The sequence below is a fragment of the Phasianus colchicus genome, chromosome 7 (genome assembly GCF_987193195.1).
Source record: "Phasianus colchicus chromosome 7, bPhaCol1.hap1.1, whole genome shotgun sequence".
Lineage (NCBI taxonomy): Eukaryota > Metazoa > Chordata > Aves > Galliformes > Phasianidae > Phasianus > Phasianus colchicus.
In genome coordinates, this window is record NC_143442.1 from 31,778,701 (window position 1) to 31,803,900 (window position 25,200).

Genomic DNA, 25,200 nt, shown 5'->3' on the forward strand with positions numbered 1-25,200 from the left:
GCTGGAACTGGATGATCATTAAGGTCCCTTCCAACACAAGCCATTCTATGATTCTATAAAAAAAACTTCAAGGTGGGCTAAGTGTCAAATATAAGTAATTTCATTCAACCAGTGCCTTAGAAGGAATTTCATAGAAGCGTCCTTAAAAGTAGCTCTGGTCATCAATGCTGCATTTTTCTATTCAGCTATTTCAGCTCCACATTTTGCAGTGTCGAAGGCTACAAGCTGTTAATTATTATTAAGTGCACTGCTGTAAAATACCCATGGAGATAACTTACATGCCAATACTTAAACTGTATACTCTTACTTAAAATAAAACTTACACCATAATTAGTTTTAACAGAGGTTGGTACTTCAGCAAGAGTCGGCAGCATCTGCTCTGCAAACAAGACTTCTAAAAAGATTAGGAAGCATCTACTTCAAGAGAAATACAAGTAGTATTTCCTAATAGAACTCATACTTGTCTAAAAAACAACCTAGAAAATTTTACTTAGCTTTATTAACAAAACGGTTAAAAAGTCACTATGACATTTAGAACAGGATGCCAAAGAATTATAGAACAGCAATGAAACCGAATTAGCAAATTAAAATCACATATATTAAGAACAATCCTATGAGCCTGCTATACATAGTGTTCTTCTGCAAGTAGCCCATCATCTTTACTGGGAAGCAATTCACATGAGGTCATCATAGAAGGAAAGTCAGTGCTTGTATTTTTTTCTACAATCATGCAATCAGAGCACAAACAGGGAAAAAAAAGCACTTATTTACACTGATGAAGTTATTAAAACCATGTGTATATTGCAATCATTTAAAGTGCAAGCTACATGTCTGCTGAAATCACTGAAGGCATAACAGGTGAGATATAAATTAAAATACTGACACTAGTAGTTATACAACTAACCACTGACGCCAGCAGCAGATTTCCAACCCTGACCAACTTAGTGTGTCACTTCTTGTTGCCAATTACCAGCCGAACACATATTCCATTGCTTTAGATACAATACTTTCATCTTTCTTAGGCGTTTGTCTGTCAGAAACCACCTAGAAAGCAGGAAAAAAGAAACAGGAATGAAAAAAATTAGTTCACGCAAGGGTTAATGTTAAAACCACACTTCTCCTACATGTTACTGTATTTTGACAAAATATCTTGAAGTTCAAAACAAGCCCTCAAGCTCTGGAAAAGTAAATAAATTTGTTAAATGATTTTGTAGGCCTATGCACATAAACCACATCTTTACCAGTGATACAGGAGGAAAAAGGCTAAGGTCAAATTCAAGTTAATGTGTGCCCAGCCTCATACTCTTAATAAAAGATCACACAAAACCACATGCTTCTGTTTCCCTTAAAATACCTGATAGTCACTAGTGGAAGCTTTGTATGCTGTTGCAAGAGGTCTCATTGTAGAAATCTTTGTAGTATTTGCAAGTTGTACTGGTGTGCCTACAGTTTTTGAAGGTGGAGTGAAAACTGAAGACATTGAGGGTGCAGAGCTTCTTTCGAAGTTTTCCATCACACTCTTAAAAAGAGGATTAAAATAATGTAAGCCAATACTAAAAAGCACTATTTAAATCTTTAAAAGTTTATCTATAATTGATAAACATATTCATATCCCATAAAAGCAACGATTACACTTAAGTGCCTACTAATACAGAGTGCAAAAGGTGCATTATGCCACTGACAGCTAGTGGAAGCTCATAGTCTATTGATTATATGTACTAAACATCAGACAAGTTTGAAACAGTATGGAGAAGACAAAAAATTGCAAAACTTGCAGCAAACCTCAAGAAGCAACTTTTTTCAGTACCAGAAAGCTACAAAAGTAGCTTGACATCTTTGTCTCCTAAGTCTCTTGCCCTCAAAATACAGATGATTATGGGTGTATTTATCCATATTTTAAAGTGAACATTACCCAGACACAATAAGAATTCAAAAGGGACAAAGAGATGGGATGTCTGAAATTTCCTTGTTTTAGATCGTTATGTATAGAGTTATAGGCAACTCAGCCAATGATACTGGACAGCAAAATAGTAGACAAGGTAAGAAAAGAGACCAGAAGCCCATGAAGGAAAGGGGCACTAAAGTTTGTTTGTTTCTGAATTTGAATCTGCATAAGAAATGTTTCAAATTGATAAAACACCAAGTAATTTCAAGCTCCATTTCTAGAGCATTATTCTAGATGGGTTTACATTTTAAAGCTTGTATTACTCCTTACTGTCACTTAGGATAAGAAGAGACTAAAAAAATAAATCTGTAAACTACAGAAGAATCACTCATCTGCCTGTGTACTGTACTCAACACAAAGTGCTGCAGGAATTAATGCTAAGAGCACTGGAAATGCCTAGAAAATAACAATTTATTAAAAAATTAGCCTCAAATACAGCCATGCATAAGTCAACCACCACTTACAAGAACAGGATGTGTGTTCTTATGGTACAAGTTGAAAAACAAAATCAGGACCGTGCTGCTAACAAATTTATAAGCCTAAGGTGCTACAATAAACTGAGGAGCCAGTCAGGTAAGCAGTCACATAAAAAGGAGGCAAGAGATTCAAGAAAAAACTGAGTCACAAAAATAATACCAAGTTTCATTTTGGGAAACATTCATCTCAATTCTCTGATGTTATAATTTTAATTCATACCATGTACAGCAACATAACTTTATGCATTACAGCTTCCACACCTCAGAGAGTACTTCCATAGTGATACTCCTTCAGCAGCATCTCATCAAATAATTAAGAAAAATTCCTATAGAATATTACAGATTATATCTAACTTAACTACATATGCCCTATTACTAAATAGAAAAAAAGTGAGTAGGGGAAATAAAGAGGAATCCCAAAGGCAGAATACTTATATTTAGAAAGAGAGCAGCTGTTAACTTACTTTATCTATACAAGGTTTGACACCAATCATGATGGATTCACCAAAAATTCTTCCATCTTTGCTTAAGGCTTTTCGGGCTTGAAGCTTAGACTGATATCGAATATGCATCCAATTTCCTGTGTTGGACATCTGTATGTGATTAAATGAAAACTGTGAAACTTAGCCTTTTTAAAGAATGAGCCAGAATGTTTTCAGAAATAAGCTTCAGACTAAGACATACCACATGCTTTAATATGTTTCCATACTGAGCAAACTGCAGAAGAATATAGGAAGCAGATGCTTGGGGAAATCTGAAAGACAAGAAAAATTCCCCCAAAAATGATGAGTTGTATAAGATTTTCAGTGATAGATTACAACTCTACAAAGGGCTTTTAGAAATCCAGAACAGACCAGTACTTCAATAACATTTTTAAAGGAGTAACTTGTACATATTTTTAATTTGCCATAATGGAATGGTAGAATGGTGCCTTTCTAACTTACTAATATACAGTTACAGTTAAGCTTCTTCACTAAGATAGTAGGTAAGATAGCAAGGTATACCTGCTGGCTTGAGCCACAGTTGTGTTTTCTGAAGAACCTAAGAATATCAGATAATAGAAGAGCACTAGTGCTATTTGTTTCCACACGTTGCCAAGACCTTGCCCACAATTTTTCAAATATTTCAGGAATTCACTTACCCAAATACAGTTACCCATGTGTCGTCAAGTTGATCTTCTGAAGTTAAGGAATCACCCTGAGTATAGAAAGGATCTAGTTGAGCTGGAGACAGAGTAGTCTTTCTAGGCTGCCCAATACTTGCAGGACTGAACATACTTGAAGCTGTTAAATTAAAACGATACCATTTAACATATTCATTTGCAAGACAAGTCAGCTTAAAAGAAATTCAATATTAAGTATTTCACTTGTACACAGAAGAATTCAGAGGAGGTTTATTTGCAGATAAACATTCAGTTGGTCCAGATATTTCATAAGTTTTCCAACTAGTTAGTAGGCTTCCTCCATTATCCCTACACAGCAGCTATTCAGCACAGACACCAAAGGGAAGACACTCAGAATTAAGCTTAGCAAGAAGCCATGTGTTCATACAGAAAATTGGAAGCCTTATCAACACAGACAACTGCTCTTCAATCTTCTCAGCAGCTTCACTCAAATACAGACACCTTGAGCAAGGGATGCTGAGTGAGGAACAAGGGAAGTTGATTGAAGTTCTATCAGTATGAGTCAAAAGGTATTTCCTGTTCACATACTTTTTGAAAAGCTAGTTAAAAGAACAGGTGTGGCTCCTTTGCAAATTTGCAAGGAGTTGATGTAGTTTGAACATTATTGTCTATTAAGAAGAGTAGTAAGAAAGTACGTTAAGTATTTTGATGGGACATCTACCTGCTCCAGGAGTTGATGGCATGTTTCCAACCAACGGGCTCTGGGTTAGGGAAAAGCTGCCCTGCATTAAAATACAGAAAGTAAATAATACTTATAGGTATACTCCTCAGATCAGAACAGATCTTTTTCAGGCAAACTTAACCATCATGCAGTAATACTGCCTGCCTTAAGTTACTTCTAACTTTTTAGATCAGTATCAGACATGAACTTATCTATATTTCACACATTCTAGCACCCAGCAGATCTCAACTATTACATTTTGGAGTTTCCAACTGATCACTAAGACTACTTCTGTAAGCCAGCAATTTGCACTACATGCATCTTATGGAAAGGATGACAGCATGAGAGATTACCAGCATCTGATTTTCATCTTCTAGAAAATGCAGAAATCATGGAGCATAGCCCCTACTTGTACTCATCATTTCTTTCTTTCCCTCTAAACTACTCAGTGTATCTTCAATATTTAAATAAGGAAATTAAATGTCAAGTTCTATTTGCTAAAATAGTTATTTTCTTCATATAAAGTTCTCAATTTTTGAAACAATTTGAGTGTATTTTTATCCTTAGTCATTGCATTTCTTCAAAAGAAGATCAAAAAAACTGGAGCACCTTTCTGCCTAGCAGCCTGCATTCCAACTGTTAGCTGTTCATAATCATTATTACTATTATTTTTTTATTATTATTATTATTTTTAAGCAGTAGGGGATCTCCTCCTTGGAAAACTTTCAGAATAAGCCTCTCAGAAGACAACATTTAATAAAATCTGTTCATTCAGAAAAATGCCTTCTCTTTACATCAACAGATGTTCACCCATTTAAAAAAAAATATTCACTAACACTTGACTGCTCAATTGAGGTAAGCAGGGGAGTTTACTATCAGCATAACCTTCTAGAAGTTTTTACTGTTGCTCTTTCAAGATTAACTCCACCTCACTGCCCAAATTTGGATCAGATATTTTACTCAGTGTAAGCATCCTCATATTTTGGTAATACTGTTGCTGTTACCTACTGTAATGCTGTAATGGGATGATAATAGCAGGGTGGCAAAGTTCTTCGGCTACAGCAAATGAGGATGAGCCCAAATGCAGCAGCCATGGATATAAAAAGGAAGGAAAAGGGCTGCTTACCTTTGGGAAGCCTCATGTAGACAGGGATTTCTGGTAAGAGTTACCCTCACCTCCACTGCCAACCCTTAAGTGAGATCTGGGAAGGGGTGAATCCCTTTCCAGTCACTCAGTGCATTGCTTACACCTGAGCTCCCCTAGGTTGGCCCTGCCTTCTCACCAGGTGCTCAGTCACCTGCTTCAGGCTGTGATTAGTGTTTCCACTACATCTACTAAAAGAAAGTGTATTTGGACCACATAATAACATTATAAACTCACAAGAACATGGAAAGCATCTGAGTTTATCACATACAAAGCACAGCAGAGGCATAGTTCATATTTTCTCATTCTTAAAAATACCTCAAAAATCAGAGGTAGTTCCATGAGCAAAGCTCTCAGAGTACACAGGGACAGGCCCACAAGAAGACTGGAGTACATATCTGCATGATCAGAAGACTCACCAGTCACTTTGCTAACTCAGCTGCATTAACAGTTGTAAAGTACTCACTGAAGTTCTAAGATACCTGACCTTGCCTGCTAAGAAAAAGACAGTACGTAAACCACTTACTGCTCTTCTTGAAGTTAGTGGTGAAGATCCAAGTCCAGGACTAGATAATTCATCATATATGCTTCTAACTGGTGGAGCACCACTTTTATCTTTATGTGTAGGGACTACAGGCTGTGGGGGAGAGCCACCTGAAGTTAAAAGGACAGAATGAAAGGAAGCCTTTACCCTGCTGCAAGTTTTTCTTCAAAGTTAACAACATATTTAGCTATGAAATACTTCATCATTTCATAAGCTTACAAAACAGCTGACCAAACTGTTCAACTTTGAACATCTTAGGCAAGAATATCATGTATTTATCAGAAGAAGTCTCTTTACAGAACTATCACCTAAAACTTTGAGATCTCTGGATGCCAAACACATCCTACATGCACTTGTTCTTTTTAAGCAGCTTTGATTATATCTATGTTTTCCCATTCTAAAGCAGATTATTAACATAACTCAACTGTTACAGACAATCTTCTCTAAGAGAGAAACGCAAAAGCAAAGCATTTAAGACTTTGAGGGCATACCTACATACTAAAGAGCCACATCAAAACGTGCACAGACATTGCACATGCCATCACATCCCCACTGAACAAACTTCTTCCCTTCCCATGAAATTTTACATTAAATATAAAGGTAAGCTCTTGAAAGCATGAACTAACATGAATTTGAACAAGATGATGTTAAGTTAGCTAATCTCCTTTATTATCATTCCCATATATTTATGTTTAACTGCGGGAATTCCAATGTAACAGACAGTTACACTGACTAAAAAGATGGTGACAAACCTTTGAACCGTTTGTGTGTTTTTACCCTCAAAGAAAGCAGCTTGACCTAACAGTTCTCACTTACAACATACGGCAGCTAAGCCTTTCACTTCCAACCCTCCTTGAACTTCAGCACTCCTCTCTCCACAGTGTAACACATTCAAGAACTGTCATAACGCTTTACTTAAAGCTCTTCTCTAAAAGCTCACAGCCTAAGCTCCAGCGATATTCCCCTAACCACACATTTTGATTATTATGTTACTCATCCCTCTTCTTCTATAACTGACGCTCTGTGGCTGTAATAATTCAGTGCAATAAAACTCACGCAATTACTTCACGTTTTATAGTTTCCCACAAGGTTTCTACTTAAGGGATGGGTACAAAGCGTTCATTCACTGTAAGCCCACGCTGAAGAGCTCCGGCCAACCCCACCGAACACAGACGTGTTGTTACAACGTGCTTAGCACAGAACCCGAGCTAAGCAGCAGGACGAACCCAGCCGCGGCTCTGAGGACGACTTTCCGGCACCTGAGGGGCGCTGACCTGCGAGCAGAGGAGACCTCACGTCCACGGCGCCCACGGCAGGGCCGCTCAGGGCGCGCGGCTGCGGGGTGACGGGCGCGGGCAGGTCGCCCATCAGGAAGCCGGGCAGGAACTGAGCGCTGGCGCCCGGCTTGGGGGACGTGGGGGAGCCCAGCGTCATCGGCTCCGCTCCTGGGACAACGAAAAGAAGGAGCGGTGAGGAGGTGTTCCAGCCCGTTCTATAAAAGGAATGGAGGAACGAGCAGCGCCACGCCAATTCCGAGAGCGGTTTCCTTACGGCTGTTTGCTACGCGCAAGAAACCCCGCCGAGCCCGGGCTCCCTCCCTCTCCCGCCTCATCGCTGCCCAGCCGAATCCGCAGCTGCGGCCCGCATGGCCGCCGTGCTCGCCGCGCCCGCGTCGGTGTCTGAGGGCGCCTCAAGGCCGAGCGGCGCCAAGCGCTGAGGTGCCTCGCGCCGCCCAAAGGCCCGGCACGCGCCCGATCGCCGCGCGCGCGACGCAACGGCGCCAAAAGCGGCACGGCTCACCTGCGGGAGGCGGATCCATGGCGAAGCCGGCCATGCGGGCGGCGGGAAGAGGCAGCGGTGGCTCCGCCGGGCGCTTTCAAACAGGACGGAACTTCCTCCCGCCGTCACTTCCGCCGCCGCCATCTTGTGACGTAGGGAGGCGCGGGGCTGTTCCCGCCCGCTCCGTGCAGGGGGCGGCGCCGCAGTGCTCGCCGCGCTGCTGGAGGCGGCTGTGAGGTGGCGGAGGGCTGCGCGTTGCGTCCCACAGCCACGTCCTAATGCAAGCGCAGTCGGTTTGCCCCGGAAATGCGGAAATAAAAAGCAGGGAATAGTAACCAGATTTCACATCTTTTTCATTTAAAACCACAGTTATTCACACAGAGCGTTTATTTTGTTGTGTTGTAACGTATCCAACCATTTAGAAGGGGCACAGAGGCCACAAAAATACTGCCATCGACAAAATCTTTGCCACAGATTCTGTGTTTTTATTTTCTAAACGTTTTATCTTACAGCACTTAACCTAGTCTGAGAGCTGTCAGCAGGGTGACAAGAAAAATAAACCGAGTACCTATCCTATGATGTGTGCTCTTTGTACTGCATGGAATGGAGTGAGGGGGCATCAGTGGAGGGGACTGAACCAAAACAGTGTGAGATAAGGAAAATGTAACAACCTACCTGCTCTGAAATGATCTAAAAAACCATCAACAGCAAAATCTTGATAGCTTGTTTTCTAGCACTTCAAAAACATCATGCTAGTGTACTTCCATTTGCTGCCTCATGGGAAACAGGAGGAAGAAGTGAGGCATTAAAGCATCCTACACCTTGTTACTTCCATCAATACGCTGCTTTATTTTTTTATATATATTTAGTGGCTGGCTAGCCCATGAAATCCGATAACATCCTCCTTAGTTTTACCATAGATTTAAGACTCAATAGCAGGGTACTTCCTTATATTATCACCTTATCTAGGTGTTAGAAGCTAGAACATGTAAAGATTTAGTCTAACATGAAAGTAAGCAGTGCAACTTTATAATTCCAGTTACCTTTTTACTTCCTCTCCGCCCTCTCTGGTGATTCAGTAAAAAAAATCATTCTGTTTCTTTCCTCGCTACAGTAAGAAAAACTTTATCTTTTTTCATTGCTCTAGGAAGAGCTTTCTCTTGGGTAAAACATCTGTGAAGTCAGTGGAGTACCATTTGGCCTCTACACCAGATGCTGAAAAATGAGAGTGTAAAGGTGAACATAAGAAAAAAAAAATACAGAGAAAGATTTTAAAGTGCACCTGTAAAGAAGACTGCAAAACGAGAGATTAAAGTACATCCAACATCTGGTACTGTATAGTCAGAACAGATTGTTTCACTTCTCCCTTTCCATCAGTCGTGATCATTTATGCTTCCATTTGCCTTTATATTCTGTTCTTGGTACTTGTGAAGCTGTTCCATGAAGCCAGGATTGGGACAAATAGAAGGCCTTGCACTTTTTACCAAGGAAAAGGCTGAAGCAAAACTCAGTCTTTCTGAATTCATCAGAAAACCGATGACTATTGCTGCTGCACGGGAGACTCCTGCATTACAGTGGACCAGGACCACGCCATCCTTCAAGAAACAAATGAAACATTAGTCAGGACATTCATTAAGTAAATAGAAACAAGAAACTATGGCTAAGAAACTTGATTTACAATACATTATGATTTAATAAAAGCTCCTTGTTTAGATCAAGGCAAATATATACATAAATAAATACTTCCAAACACCGATACATGAGCCCCAAACTAAATATTTTTCTAGCCAAGGCCACTTGATGATTAACAAATACTTCATACCTAACTAATGTTTCAGAACTAAAAACCATTCTCTGTTCCCTTCTCCAAGGCCTTGTAGTAGCTTCTTCATGTAAACACCAAATCATGGACAGCTGGGACACTAAGACTTGATCTACTTGGGCACTAACTTTAAAATATATTTCATTTGAAATATGGAAAGGAAATTGACTATATGTTGTTACCAGGTTAAAAACAGAAAGGCAGCCGTAGTGACAATGCTAAGTCATGGCCTGAAGCAGTGATTGAGCACCTGGTGGGAAAGCAGGGCCAACCCAGGGGAGCTCAGGTGCATGCAATGAATCTGATTGACCAGAAGGGCTGGAGCCAGGATCCACCCCTTCCCAGAGCTCATTTAAGGGTTGCAGTGGAGGTGAGAAGATCTTTTTGGAGATCCCCGTGTAGTTGAGGCCTTCTAAAGGTAAGCAGCTCTTTTTCTTTCTTTCTGTACTCCTGTCTGTTGTTATTAGGTTCATTCTCATTTACTGTAACTAGAGGATTTGCTACCCTGCTATTATTGTGGTATTTTCTGTCCCATTATAAAATTACAGCAGCAAACAGCTAGACATAGAGGCAGATATTAGAATGTTCTCTAATTTTAGTTGCATGTTTCTTTTATGCTCTGGAGTTGTTTATTTAAGTTCTGGTTAAGCAGAATTGCACGTAAGAACACAAAAATCAGAGAATATATCGTATGACTTGCAATAAGTCTTCTTTTTGCTATTGTATGACTAGTACAATTGTTAGTGGTTGGTACAGCTGGTTCAACTAAGGCCCCTTACCTGGGGATTAGGTATCCATCTGTACTCAACTTTCCAGGAATTCACAAATGTTTCTCCTAGTGGTTAAATTCAAGCTTATCTTGAATTACATGCGAAATCAGTATTTTTCAGCCTGCTTGAACACTTCACACACAACCCTGAGACACCTGAATGAATCTTTGAAAAGATGTTGTAAGTTTCATTTACAAAATACTAGGCACAAAGACATCTAGACAACTCAGTGTGGCATAGGCCAGCTGTGCAATGACCAAGTATTGTGATTGTGTCATGTTTGTACACCAGATTCTGGCCTGGCAAAGCTCAGTCCAGACTGTTTGCCAAATAATAGTGGTGGTGTTGTTTAAATTAGCATCTTCAGTTTTTAAATAAAGATTCTGAAACATGACAGAGCACCCTCAGGTGTTTGAGGCTACACAAATATATTCTTGACATAAGCAGTCTGTTCTGTCTGTCCTTAACATGCACAAATTATTAAATGGGCCTCTTACTTAGAATAAAGAAAAAATAACCAACTGAGCTGCAAGATCCTTGTGACTTAAGTCACAGACCTGGAAGTTCCAATTATCTGATGTACTGATACACACAGAACATAAACTGATTCCTGCTCCAAAAATATTCCAACCTAAATTACAAGAGGAAGTATGAAATTGAGTTGTTCCATCCTCACTGATCACAATACTACCTCTTTTTTTTCCAATGGAAGTGACATCCTTTTCCTACTGTCTGTTGGAAACATCTTCATTTACTTGAAAATGAGATTTCGTCGTCATTTTCATTTACTTTCTCACACCTACTCTACAGAGTAGACTTGAAAACATGGACAATAGTATTAAAACAAAAGTAACACTGAGCACATTTATTTGTCCTTGGTAAAATCCATTGTTAGTTTATACAGAGATGACTTTAGCACATAATGCTTCATTAATTTTGCATTAGGTATGAGCAATATGATTGACACTGGTAACCTAGCATGTAATGGAAAATCTGTCTGCCAATTTGCAGCCCAGAGAAAGAGGTGACTCTGATCAGTATCAGCATTTGTACCACAATGTCTACAGACTCAAGCAATTAACAAGTGTTAGAAAACTTGATCCTGTTACAAACAATAACTGTCAGTGACTCACAGTACAGTGCACACCTTTCTTGCTTCTCTAATGTGTTTCTCCTAAGTTAACCACATTCTGGTTACAATTTCTTAGATATCTAGACTTCTTCATCAGTGAATATCCCTTGCCCCCCCGCCTTAGGAAATGAAACAGCAGTATCTCTTTGTAATTACTTACACAAAATAACACTTAATGATGCATCTCATCATAAGGTCTTTTAACATCGACTTGACAAAGCAAACAGTGTTATGCAGAGAAAAATCTGAGGTGATTTTTAATTACTTATATGCTTCGTGAACTAATCTTGAGAACACCTATTCCATCAATTACTTGATCTTCAGTGCAACTTTTCCATTACAAAATCACTAGTATTGATTGGGGGGAATAAGGGGAATAAGCAGAACTCCCTAGTTTACAAAATAGTAACTGGAAAATAAATACCAGAGGCTGAAATCAATCTTGAGGAGTTATGAATGGCAAGTCTCATTTAGAAATGAAGTGGAAACAGTAACAAGAAACCTTGAAAAGGTCATTAAGTGATAATGTGTATCACATAGCTTGTAAATGATACATGAGAGAAAGGAAAGAACACTGTGTGACACAAAGCAAACTGGGGCAAGATTATCTTCTTTGATCTCAAACTGTGTAAATAATGAATATGGTAGAAATAGTCAAATAATGTATAACAATGTCTGGTTGTCAGGTCATAGTGTCAAAGCTACAATTGATATAAATTAAACAGTAAGGCCAAGTTTAACAAATAGGAGTCATCCCTCTTGGTTTTATATGTAGAGCAGCTAAGCAACCCCAAATGCAGGTCAGTCACCCTACTCCCTACATGATGACTTCTTCAGGATTTTATCAGCAGTTAAAATCACTGGTTGGCTTCAAGCTACTAACCCATTCTCTGATAGTCTTGGTACATAACTTATGTGGATTCATGGCTTTTGACAGAGGCAGCTGTTTAGATTTAAGATAAGGTAATAAATAACCATACTGTATAGTTATATTGTATAGATATACTGTACCTGTATCTTGGCTTTCTCAATAAACTCAAAACATTCTGGGAAATAGGAGATGATATCAGTTTCTGGGAGGTCCAATATAGATATGGTCTTGTATATAAAGTCATTAAGGAAGGCATTTTGGACTCCATAGGCTACATTTAGAATATGTGTAACCTAAATTAAAAAAAAAAATAGAATTCTGAAGACAGCAAGCAAAATAAGCAGTAACAAAGGTAAATTATTCTTTAGACATTAACAGATTGTAACTTCCACAACCACAGTGTTCAGCTGTATGTGCTATCTATGGTGTGCTTTTCTCCAAGTTTATTCAAGATCAGGCTGAATGAGGCTCAGAGCAGCCTAATCAAGCTGTGGGTGTTCATTGTGGAGGAGTTGGATTGGATGGCCTTTAGGGATCCCTTCCAACTCAAATCATTCTATGATTCTATAATACCTTGACAGGTGATGGTTAACACCTCAATGTGAGTATGATAGTGAGGAAGACCTACTCTCTGGGAGGTCACAGGCACGAGACAATCTGGTCAATGAAGTTTAAAATTCCTGCTACAAAGTGCTTGAAGAGCTCCATTTTTCCCTCTGAGGATGAATATGAGGAAATGAAAAGATCCGTGCTTACCCAAACACGTGGACTGAAGGAAGGACTTTCAGCAGAAAAGGGAATTGCCAGCACACAGGTGGAAAATGAAAAGTGGTGGGAGAGCACAGATCATCCAGTAACTCCCTGTATTTAAAGCCTGCCCTCGCCTGTCAGCCTCGCATTTGTGCTGCTCAGCTACCTCACTGCTTACTGGAGCGTGAGGATCCCTGAGTAAACTGTACCTGTGCTTGGCAGGAGAGACCAAGCCTGCCCTCCTGCCACCTCCACTCTGCTCAAGCCATGGATTGTTTTCATTCCAGGGGAGCTGATGTTTAGATAGCAACAGCCAGCAGAGCGGTACGCTGCACGGCGTCCTAAAGGCCTCGTTGTCCCCTCACTCGATGGAGGAGGGCGGAAGCACCAGAGCTGAGGACGGCCTTGGAGCTGCTGCCTTCCGTCCCTCGGCCCCGCAGACACGCGTCTGGTTCAGCTCAGCGCCCGACAGCTGCGCTGAGAGCAGCGCAGGGATCCGCTGTGTGAAACAGCGACACGTCCCGGCTCCTCGCCGAGCCCTCGGACGCGCAGCTGCGATGCACTTCCCCCAGCGCCGCTCAAAAACATTCTAGTCTTGAAGAACGAAACCCACGCCAGGTCAGCATGCCAGACGCGCTGCGGCGTTACCTTATGCTTCCTGAGGGTCTCCAGATCGTGAGCGGCGTCCTGCGACCCTGAGGAGAGAAGCGACCCGTTGCACGGCGCGCCCCGCGGCGCCCAGCGGCCCCGCCGCCCGCCTCGCTCACTCACCCAGCAGCAGCCAGGGCCGCGCGGCGCCGACCTGCAGGTCGCAGCTCAGGTCCCGCACGAAGCCGCCGCCGGGCACCGCCTCCGCCTCTTCCTCCACCTGCAGGCAGGCGCCCCGCCACGTCTCGATGACCCTCCGGCCCGTCAGCGTCGTCACCCGCGTGCGCTGCTTCCGCAGGTTGGCCCTAGAGAAACTCCTGATCTCCTGGGCGAGGGAGTGCATGGCACGGCCGCTCGGCTGCCCGCTGCCGCCTGGCCCCGCGCACGGGGCGGCCCCGCCGGCTGCCGGCCCGCTGAGGGCGGCGCTTGGGCGCGCAGCCGCGGGGCGGGCGGAGGAAGGGGGTGCGCGCCCTGCCGCGCTCGGGGAGGCGGGCGCCGCGGAAGGCGCTGCTTTCCTTGGCGACGTCCTCCTCGTCGGTTCGCGGGTAAAGGCTCGTTGACTTTGATTACTACTTGCCCTCTGGTGTTAAAATATCCCTAAATAGCCGTGTGATGGCTCTGAAACGATCCTTCCCCAGAACCAGCTACAGAATGAAGCCGGGCGTTGTAGCTCCGCGTAAGGAAGCCGACAAATGCAGTTCAAGAAGCAGAGGATAGCGCTGTGAGTTATTCCGGGGTACGCCAGAGGCGATTTTCTCACAGGAATTCGGTTACAAGATGAGGTTCATCTGAGAAAGGCCAGATGCTGCTGTGTTTGGGAAAGCAAGAGTGAAAACCAGGAGCTGAAGCCAAGGAGAAGGGTCAGGGCAGGGACAGGAGCACAGAGCAGAGGTCAGGTAACGGAGGTGCCAACAGAAGGCTGAATGTAACTTACAGCAATCCTTTTCTGCAGCCAAAAGTACTTACTTTCTAAACACAAGTGTGAGATTTGGTGATATCCTGCATGACAGACATGTATTTAATAGCCTCCTTGACAGTGAGCTGTGGCCTACAGTGGTTACCTTAAAATAATAATGACTTAAGTTTTATTTTTTTTTTCCAAGGTAGAAATTTCAATGAAATAAGTCAGCTGAAAGGGGGGTAAGTGAGGAATCACGTGCTGTTTCACTGCATACGATTTTAAGGTGCGTTGGTTTGCTACAGATGTCCTTGAGAAACACTGAAAGACCAAGAGCTGTAGAGTATCCTGCAAGAGTGCAGAGAGCCTCTTATATCAGGCAGCTCGGCGAGGTCTGAGCAAAATCTGCTTGCAGTTCAGACTCAGAAGCCTGCCTCTGGAGGAGCAGGGCTCTAGGATTTGCCTCATAATTGACTTCTGCACTGCACAAGTACAGGGAGTGTTGTGTGAGTCTGCAAGACTAAGCTCTGACAGATATATAAGGTTCCTACGGCTAAAAGATAATAATACAGTTAATACAATTATATATTGTTCCTTGACACCTGAGGAAGACTCTGCAATACACGCGAACACGGAAAAGAAGCTGGTTTCAGAAGAGCTGATCCAACTCTGCCAGGAATGTTTGTCATTGTCATAACTACCCTAACCACCAGGGGTCACTGCTGGACACGAAATCCGTACTGTTATCTGTGAAATGCGAGTATTCTACAGATATTCACTGAGGAATTTATATGATATTAATTATTGTGTCAATGTGCTAAGCACACTGAACGCTAACAATCCTAGATATTAACACTTTTTTTTGTCATGCAGGCATTTATATGTTGCTGTCTAGTTCATACTGTATATTACATGATAGAAGAAAAGATTGTGAGATTGGAGTTTTAAACTGGGATCTCATCTCACAGGTGAACACTTTCTTGCAATGTTTCTCAAAGATAGAAAACTTCTCTAAAGATATGGCAGGAATTGGATGCTGTCTCCCTGTTGTTACGTGAGTGTATTTAGGGTATTGCTGAATCTTCAATTCTTGAATAAGCTCTCTACCAGTGCATTTGCAGTAGAGCTTTAAGCTGTCTTTAAGATCATAGTTCTTCTGTTTTCTGTCAAGAAATTTAACAGAACCTGTTCTAATATTTGTCAGATAGAAAACACGAATGCTAATTGTTACAGAAAACATATTGTCACATGGGCTTTCTGAATATGTACAAGATTATCTCTCTGCTGTATTTATTTCCTTCTGTTCATTCTGGCCTAGATACTGCTCTTACTCATCTATGCAAAAGAGCCAGATTCTATCAGAATCTGCTAGTTTAGTCAGACATTCCAGATAGCTGACTTTGAGAAACCAACCTTGTACTCCAAAGAATGTGCGTGGCAGAGGGTTGAACTTGATTGCAAAATGCACCAAAAATTGATGATAGATTGCTTATATCAATAATTCAACTGAAGCAGAGAATGAAACACCAGATAGTATCTATTAATGTTACATTTCCAACTGAAATAACTAGATGATTTTGAGGACTGCAGTAAGAGAAATGATACAAAAATCAATATATTGTTAGATAATATCTAACTAACAATACAAACCTAGTGTGGAAGTTCATTAGCTGAAAATAGTGAGAAGCTGAAAATAACTGTGTATTGGTTGGTCACAGGATGACTGTGAATCATGAATGTACTGTGATGATGAGAAAGGCAAGCATGACCATGGAATGCATCAGGAAGTAACCAGAGTCAAGAGGGAGAAATAATAATGCTGTTTTATGAGGTTCTTGTAAGCCTTTTCTGGAATGCATTGTGCTATTTGGAGATGATCATATTCAAGAAATTTGAAACAAGTGCAAGGAGCAGCTTAGATTTTAAATCATACCACATGTGTTCATCACTTGACAAAGCACTTGGTGGTATGTGGTGTCTTTGGGACAGGCAGATCATGTCCATACTGACCCTCTGGCATAATAGATATTTCCCTACCATTTGTGCTGCTGCATACATCAGCACTTCCAGCAATGACTTCCCTGCCTTGTACATTCCGGAATGGCATGCCTCACACAGTGTGGATGCCACAGCCTGGTGCAGAGTCTGTTTCAGCTTTGCAAAGTTGTCAAAACACAATACCTACTCCTGTTGCCCTTCCTATTGCTGTAGAGATAGGAGTTTCAAGGAACAAGGTCAGAATCATTCACAGCCTAAGCAGTAGGAGAAGATGGCACATAGCAGGATGCCTAGAGCATGACAGTCTAGAGGAACAAAATGCCGTATTTCTCTTCAGAGACATTTGTTTTGTACAAATTCGTGTCCTGTGCTATTTCTCTCATGTAGAGAAGTTTTGACTGAGACAGCTACTCATTTGTTCTTATCCATTTGTTTTTGTCCTTAAGACTTGTTATGAATAGAAATGGATCTACATCTGGTAGGAATGAAAAGAATTTTCTAGAAGAGAACTAGAGTCCCAGCAAAGTGTGAGTGATATCACTCAAGTACGAACTATCCTCCAGCCCAGCTGTGTACTTTTGTCTTGCATCATGAAGGAAGGAGCAGATACTCCCTACTTTGTCTTGGTATCCAGTAACATACCTGGGAACTCTGAGAATTGTAGAATGCACAAAATAAAAATTGTCCCTTTTTGTGCATGGAGATCACATCACTGAGGTGAGACGTACAGGCCTAAGAAACTAAGCTTGTTAATTATTACAGGGTTTTTTTTTTTCCTAGGATCACAGGAAGGAAGGGGAATGGTGGAGTGGATTGATAAGTTGGTCATCTTACTCTGACAACACACATGAAAGACCATTTCATGCTGCAAAAGACTGCAAGCAATTGGAGACCCTTCTTCCTAATAATCTTGGGTACAGCTATTGACCTACTCCAAATACTATTTTCTATCCCTGGAATGAAGGTAGGCAGCTTTACTTTATGTTATTTATTCAAACAGTTTGCTGGTTCTTGCCAGCCTGAACCAGTGTTGTTTCCCTTGGGATGTCTCCACATAGTGCTGCAGGGAAATTTTCCCCGGAAGCAAAGCCAAGCACATAATCAAAGCCAGGGCTCTAGAAACGCTTATCAGGGCATTCCTTCCTGTTCTCACCACACTTTGTGAGCAATCCACACACATGAGCAGGCTGATTCACTGATCTAAAGATGTGTATTTTTATAATGTGTCAGAAATAGTGTTGAATAATGAGTGCTGAGGAGTGGGGCAGACTGCAAAACTGAAGTGTTTAAGGCATACTGAGTACTTCTTGAGACCTGGTGTGAGGAAGATCTGGCACAACTCCTGTCTATGTATACTTAAAACAAGTAGAATCTGCTTTCCACTCCCACTTATACTCAAGTTTCTCTTTTGCAGAAGCTCTTCATCTTGCTTCATTGCAGTCTTGTATGAGCTAGGATAAGTGTATAAAGATCATGTTTTCATAAATCTTGGTGTAAAACAGTTTGTGTCAGTGGATATGCAAAGTTAATCAGGGAAAGAGAAGATTAGAAAAACAGTACTTTATCAAAGGTGTCCATATACAAAATGCCTTCCATTTGTGCTAGTTGCTCTGCAAATGAGTGATTGTTAATTATGCAGCAAGCACAGACTGCCAATCACTAGGGCAGTCAGTCTCCACCAGCTGATATCCAGAGGTCCCTTCCCACCTCACTCTCAGCCATTCTGTGCATTTGTGTCAATCTGTATTTTAAGAATACCTTCACTAAAGAGAAAGAGACTTAAGAGAAGTGAACTTTGTAGTATGGCCTGAAAAGAATGTGTAGGGTTGAAGACCATCACAGAGAGAAGAGCTTTTCAAGAGAAATAAAGCTAACTTAAGTGAACTTCTGTAATGTTTTCAATTCCTTTGAAAGCCAAAGCACAATCTTCTTTTGTTTGTTTCTCAGTAAAAAAAAAAAAAAAACAGAAACCAAAAAGTAAAAAGGTAAAAATGTTTTTCAATGGCTGAACATCAGACCACTCAGAATTTCTTGTTTTACCAGAATGCTCAAAAGAGCAACTTCCATTCTATGCTTCAGCTTCTCACAGCCTACTTCTGCATCTTTCTCCTTGCCTTGTTTCTGTATAGTTTTATTTCAGTTAGCATTAAAAGACATGCGAGTTTCTGTATATTTTAAGTCCCCAAAGGTTTCTCTGGCAGCAAAGGCCAAGCCTACAGCCTGGAAAGTCAAATCAGAGTTAATTTCACAATAATTGTTGCATCTTATATGTAGGTTTTGTTTCTGTGTAGTTTGAAAGGCATAAGAAAATATTAATATTAGGATTTATTGGCTGCATTACAGGCTTTTCTTGCTTCAGAGTTCAAATGCAGTAGGAGAATTATCTTGTAGCCAGTCAGCCATGGAAGTAGAACCTGTTCTTACTGTTTACCTTTAAGAGATGTCTTCCATAAGTAGAGGGTTAAGATCCAGGGTAACAGGTGTGAGTGTAGCATCTCACTTCCTACTAAATTGAAGTTGGAGAATATGGTTTCTCAGCATGTCCTTTTCTTGCCTTAACATACTGCTAATATTGCATCGTGCTTGTATGCTCATGTGTGGGAGGAAGTTCCCTGCAGGCGGAGAAGGAAAATGAAATTATCTGTACCCTATCTCATTCCACATCTATAGCTTGATCCAGCCAGAGCCACTAACGAGGAGAGATCTGGTTTTTCTTTCCCTCTCAAGATAGAAATATGTTCAAGCAGGAGTGGGCTTAAATTATTCCTTTATCTTCCTGTGCACGAGACACTGTTAAGCTTTTGCTATAAATTTGTGTGGGTGCAGAAAGCAATGGACACATCCATGGAAGAGTGGATCAGCACCTATATGACATGTAAGATGGTGTCTCTGTCTCACAAGTTGTAGGGAATCTGGGAGTGTATTTTGCAGAAGCACAGATACCCGTTTTGTGCTCACGCTCTCCCTGTGGGCTCCATTCTTTGAGCCATGGGTTAGATATAGGGTATTGAACTATATGGATTTTTGGTCTGAGCAAGTCCGTATGTTCTAATTTTCTTTCTTAAAATCACTTGATATTTTAATTCCATAAGACTCCTGACCCCAGAGATTATATCTGTGAATTATAGAGACTGTAAATTGCAGATGATGAAGTAAAGCCCTTCTAGTCAATAGTATTGATGGGATAAAAATTTCCGTCATAACTAAGTTTATAAGGTGGTATTGCTTGTGTAAGCAAAGAAGTAATACTGCTGGGATTTATTGTCATTATGGGAACTGAGATAGACATACCTGTCAATATTTTGGGGACAGTTGAAAGTTTCTCAAAACCAAGGCTTCAAAAATGTGAAGAGAAGTGATAAAAGTTAAAGGAAAGACACTTCTAGAAAAAGAGATGACACCTTGGAATACACTCGTGTACTCACAGCCTGAAAAAACAAATTATTTTTGCTATATTGCACTGTCAAAGAATGATCCAGACTGACCTAAATGATCTCTTCCAGTGCATTCAATATATTTTTTTTCATTCTTCAATAAGCAGACAGGTTGGAAGGTCAGGATTTTCTTCTTTTTGTGGTTGTTTTTTTTTTTTAAAAACTTGCCTTCGCTTTCAGTATTTCAGTAAAAAAAAAAAAAAGAAAAGAAAGCACAGGATCATTTTGTTACTCTACACTCCATCTTATTTAATCATGATTTTAAGTAACTTTAACTTCCATTCTGTTTTCTTAGGGGAAAAAAATAAATATATTAATAAAACTATTATGTCTAAAAATTCAAGGTGAGATAGGAATATTTTCTGATTTACTTTAGAAAAAGTCTAATTCATTTAGTCCTAGACTAATGGCAGAAAATTAAAAATTTTGGAAATCAATATGGATAAATTTGAACTAAGTTAAGACTTTGGCAAAATCTTAATTAGGAAGATTTCTTACCCTTGATGCTGTCTTGTCAAGACAAGTCACAACAGTTTTTCCTTTTCTTCCTGGGTTCCCCCCACATCTTTTATCCACATTTTCAAAATCACCAAAAGATTTACTTGAATGTGAAAGAAATCTGTCAAATTTGAATGATGAGAAAACATCCCACCCAAAAGGCTGTTTCATATTTTGAGCTCCACCACTCACTCTTTTGTTAGAAATATTTAGAGTTCTTGGTTTTACCTTAATTTCAAAACTTCACAGTGTTCTGTGAGATTGAATAGCTGTCCTCTATTTAACCCTAAACATTGAACTTCATTAGCTAGTTCTCCACACATATGGATTCACACTACATACTAGAGTCTGTCATGTCTATCACAGTATTGTTTTCACTTCAGTTTTAGGTTGTGTATTTCTGTGTTGTGTGAAACAAGTGTTATGTTTTCTATACCCTAAGTGATTCATATTTTTGTCAAATGCAGAAAACATTACAGATGGAGATGTAGAGGATAGCTGTCACAGGTTTTACTTTTTTTTTTTCCCCCAGTTTGACATAGAACGCGGATGTGACAATTTGGGTGATGCTGGTGTCATCTTCCACTAGCTTGCTTTTCTCCACACACTTCTCTTTTCTATAAAAAAAGCTACTATTGGATTGCTCTGTCATATGTAAACCTGAGACTTTTAAAGAGAACAGTGCAGCTCGATTTTTACTACAGTTGGTATTCAAGGTCCCCAGTGGTTGGTAAACATGATTCCTAGCAACAGTAGGGGATAACACTTCCTTTTCAGACTGTTCCTTGACTAAAATTTTCCTCTCCTAAATCTAAGGAAAGTTTATTGCAGAGAACTTCTTCCTTGATCTTTAGATAGACTATGAAACCTACTGTATTTAAAGGTGTATGTGCTACTCCCCAGCATTCCCGTGGGGAAAGTGGGGAGACAAAGAGGCCTCTAACAGGTTATTTGTCTAGAACAGAAGCGTAACAAAGCCTAAAGAAAGTAGGTCAGAGCATGAGGTTCTATGTGCTTCTCAGAGAAGGCTCCATCGATAGACCAAAATGCAGGAAAATGTTTGTGGGGCCAGTGGGAGCCCCACAACTGTTGTGTGCAGGGTGACCTTGGCAGGTTCTCTTTGATTAGCTGGCATCTGTATTCCAGCAACAGCTTGCTGCTTTCTGACTTCATCCCAAGTTCAAACAGGGTGGAAATTGTTCTTTGCGAACTGATTACTTTTGACTTCAGTCAGTGGCCAGTTACTTCAGTCTAACTCATCTTTATAGTAAACGTTAAGCATTGTCTCTACTTGGTAACTGCATGGATATCTCAGAGATTGCTTTTGGCTTCTCTTGACTTTGCAGTCTGTAAGGAAACTGCAAGTAAAATATGCTTTCTGCTATGTGGACTCCTAATCCAGTGCCCTTTCTGGCTCCAGTATTTACCAGGGTGTATTCAAAAGTGGTGATGTAACCTCTGCCTAGAAACCTAACTTGAGGTCTACGCCCATATCAGATCAGGACCTTAATTTGGTTGGGTGACTCATCCTGACAGGCTTCCTAAGCTTTGTTTAACATTCAGAAAAAAAACTCTTTAATCCATTTGTTCACTGAGTTCTGCAAGAACCAAATGTAACCCAAACTCTGTACTATTAGGCCTAAGGCTGACATTTTGAACCCACATTTTGTCCAAAAGTAACAGTGCTTCATGCTGAATTGAGCCAAATCCTACTGTGTCAAACCTTCCTGACTTCCTTCTCTCTAGCCATACTGATAGCTCACACATAACCAGTTTTCTTCCTGCTGCCACAGACTTCTATGGCTTCCAGACTGACAGTTGATTTGCTATTAATTAGTGGTAAATCATGGACCTGAGATATACTGAAAAAGTCAGCTCTCACATGCTCCTAACATCCTGCGTCTCTATTGATTGAGGCTCATTGGCATAGTGTAGGACTAGGTGTTCTGGAGCAGGCTCGTTATACTTGTCCTTCCAGTATGAGCAGAAGTGCCTGTGCATTCTCAAACCAGCAGGTTTCTGCAGTGCATTAGAGAACAGCTGCTATAGTATTCTGCACCACTTTCAAACCAGTTCTGCACATCTCTTTCATGTTCTCCTTAGAGTTCAAAGGCCTAGGATCTCTGTGCAACTGGCTGAACATCATATACAGCCTCAGCAATTAAACTTACTGAGACGTGCAAAAAACTAAGCAAGGAGCAGGCACACATACAAGCTCAGATGTTAATGACAGAATAAATTAAAAAGGGATATAGAAAACTGCAGACATGGTAACTTCCTGAGAATTTAAAGAATGAAAAAGTGTGAGATTCATCAGAGAAATTGTAGATTGAAATATGAGTCATTTTGGTTTAGTGAGCAAGATAGGCCTTTTGAATCTGTCCCCTCAGAACAAAAGCCTGTCTGATAAAGACAACTGCGTTTGTTTAATGCTATTTATTATTTTTATAGGTGATTTAAACAATGGCATAGACTTTGTATGGTGAAATTTGCAGCATGTGTGCCTTTAGATGCAAGATCAACATTAACTTAAGTATTACTGACAAACAAATACTCTGACATTAACTAATTGGGATTATGGTGGTGATGATTTAAAAACTCTAGTTGGTTCAGAGAACAGTTTGGCTTTGTTTTGATTTCTGTTTGAGAAGATGTTGAATGAAAGGAGTCTGTGCAAGAATTGCTTCTTGGACTCTGCCGGCCAATTGGCAGAAGCCAGGCAGTGGATCATGCTAAATCGCTTGTCATCAGCTCCTGATGGCCACTATTTCACTGCAGTCATGAGTTTTGAAATAGTCACCAGGTCAGAAGTTAAACCAAGAATAAAATGGACAGGCAAGGAAATATAGAGAGGGAAGTCTAAGTTAGAAAGGTAGCAAGGACCTAGGTGATAGTGCACTCTGCTCTGCAGTAGCGAATTGATCATTGCATATTTCCAAGTAACACTGCTGCAAAAGTGTACATAGATACCATATACCTGCTCTGTGAAACACCAGATGTAGTTGGTGCACATGGAGCTGCTTGATGTTGTGATTCTCTTTCTCAAGTTCTCAAATTTTCATTACTCAAAAGCCCCTTGGTGAGTTGTACTGTTAAACCCTGAAGTGAACAGAAAGTTGGCTTTAAAAGGTTCAGAGCTGAGCACAAACTGAATCTAAAATTTTTGGAATTTATCCGAAGCTTGTACTTCTGCAATAAGTATAGTAAGACATTTGAATGTGAATCATCAAAAATAAGTTGAGCAAACAGTTGTGTTTTAAAGATAATAGTTAGCCATATTTTTCTTTTCCCTTCAGTTTTGCCACAACTGTAAGACCTATGCTGTTGCTGATGAAGATTTTGTTACCGCTTTGTTGGTGTGCTTGCTGCTAAACTGGTGAGCCCAAGTTGTACAACAGACATATTTTTGTAATCCAACCTGCAATAGAACTTCCTGCTGAAAACCTACACATACAAAGCCAGCAGCTTCTGCATAAGGCTCCTGCAAAACTAGTATGACATGAGCTTTGCTGTACAGCCATTAGAAGTGATAAATTCTGCTGACAGCTTAAATAAATACAGCCACTTTAATTAAGTTTAATCTTAGTAACATCTGCTTTCTGTACCTGTGATTTCTCCGTTCACATAGAGAGAAGGTTTTGGAGTTGCTTTTCTTTTTAAAGCTGTTTCTACAAAACACAACTTTTCAGCTATATCCTACCTTCCCTAGCAGATGTGCACATTTTTCCTCTCTAATAAGCAGTGAAGTGTTTAGAAGCAAGAGGAAAAAAGCATGCTTTGTAGCTCCAAACTCAAAACTGGTCCTGACACTCAGATCAGCAAGATGCTGCCAATTACATGATCAGCAGCATCTTGTGTCTGTGTGGGCAGAAACACAGTCTGTCATGGAGTTTTGAACTTGCCTTTCACATCTTGGTCTAGCAGGGCTGAGATGCACCTCCTCCTAATCAGCACCTTGCTGAAAAAACCTTGTTCTGCCAAGGCTTGTAAGGGACACTCTGGTCTATTTTGTCAGGCTTCATTAAGAGTTTATTTTTCATTTTAATGTATCTGCCTGAATATTAATAGACCAACTAACCATGCTAAGGTGATAATTCAGATAATATCCTGTTTAGTATTAGGTCTGTACAGCTGCAAGGTAGTAAAAATTTCTTGTATCAGAGATTCTTGCTTACTGATACTGCTCCCTTCCCTCTTGCAGTATTTAGTCTTTTTTCAAGAAAAGCAGCTAATTTGGCACCATTTGCATTAAAAATTATAGCAAGCAGAGGTGCTCCCTAAAATAAGATTTTGTGAATAGCCTCATTAATAGTGTGGGAGTTTAAAACAGGATGCTCTGCCAGTACTATAAAAGAGAACAAGTCAGAAATCTTTTCTTTCCACACTTCAGCCTGTTGTTATCTGCACGGTGTGGAGAGCAATTGTGATTGCTTTCACCTGAGAACTGTTAGTAGTCACAGAGAGCCTGAAAGCTCTCCAGAGAACACTATCAGCACAAACCTTACCAAAATCAAGCAACCTGATCTCCATTGTGATCCCCAGCTTTCCTACTTATTTCAGGGAGAGAAATTTGGGATGTTAGCAAACAGGTGATTTCATATGATACCCACAACTTCAAAATGAACTGTCACAATGTTAAGGCCATTC

At 40.5% G+C, this 25,200-nt stretch overlaps 3 protein-coding genes and 1 long non-coding RNA gene across 8 annotated transcripts in view; 1 reads left to right on the forward strand and 3 right to left on the reverse strand.

Annotated features, from left to right (window-relative positions):
* Positions 1 to 477: 477 nt before the first annotated feature.
* NUP35 (nucleoporin 35) lies at positions 478 to 7,862 on the reverse strand. Of its 2 annotated transcripts, XM_031604387.2 has the most exons (9): positions 7,754 to 7,862; positions 7,228 to 7,398; positions 5,936 to 6,063; positions 4,266 to 4,326; positions 3,563 to 3,704; positions 3,106 to 3,175; positions 2,886 to 3,014; positions 1,355 to 1,519; positions 478 to 1,044 (listed from the first exon to the last, which is right to left on the reverse strand). In XM_031604387.2, the coding sequence occupies exons 1-9, from the start codon at positions 7,785 to 7,787 to the stop codon at positions 967 to 969; spliced, it is 978 nt and encodes a 325-aa protein (XP_031460247.1). In that variant the 5' UTR covers positions 7,788 to 7,862; the 3' UTR covers positions 478 to 966. The 2 variants fall into 2 exon arrangements, with proteins under 2 accessions (XP_031460247.1, XP_090000562.1); XM_090144436.1 differs by lacking the exon at positions 7,228 to 7,398 and having other exon boundaries at positions 7,754 to 7,846.
* Positions 7,863 to 8,101: 239 nt separating this feature from the next.
* DUSP19 (dual specificity phosphatase 19) lies at positions 8,102 to 14,165 on the reverse strand. Its single transcript, XM_031604389.2, has 4 exons — positions 13,849 to 14,165; positions 13,726 to 13,772; positions 12,468 to 12,620; positions 8,102 to 9,327 (listed from the first exon to the last, which is right to left on the reverse strand). Exons 1-4 carry the CDS (start codon positions 14,066 to 14,068, stop codon positions 9,106 to 9,108), a joined length of 642 nt encoding a protein of 213 aa, XP_031460249.1. The 5' UTR covers positions 14,069 to 14,165; the 3' UTR covers positions 8,102 to 9,105.
* Positions 14,166 to 14,246: 81 nt separating this feature from the next.
* The window catches only part of NCKAP1 (NCK associated protein 1), a 66,572-nt gene continuing 55,618 nt past the window's right edge, over positions 14,247 to 25,200 (forward strand). The window contains exons 1-3 of the mRNA XM_090144424.1: positions 14,247 to 14,446; positions 17,402 to 17,585; positions 23,850 to 23,929. The gene's annotated coding sequence lies outside the window, so the exon portion shown is untranslated. The remainder of the gene's footprint in view (positions 14,447 to 17,401; positions 17,586 to 23,849; positions 23,930 to 25,200) is intronic.
* The window catches only part of LOC116235929 (uncharacterized), a 125,592-nt gene continuing 119,000 nt past the window's right edge, over positions 18,609 to 25,200 (reverse strand). For 2 of the 4 annotated variants that reach the window (XR_016468440.1, XR_016468439.1), the window contains one exon: positions 20,680 to 23,652. This is a non-coding gene — a long non-coding RNA (uncharacterized LOC116235929). Of the gene's footprint in view, positions 19,234 to 20,527; positions 20,657 to 20,679; positions 23,653 to 25,200 lie in introns of those variants that run through there. The other 2 variants (XR_016468442.1, XR_016468441.1) reach the window with 2 other exon arrangements.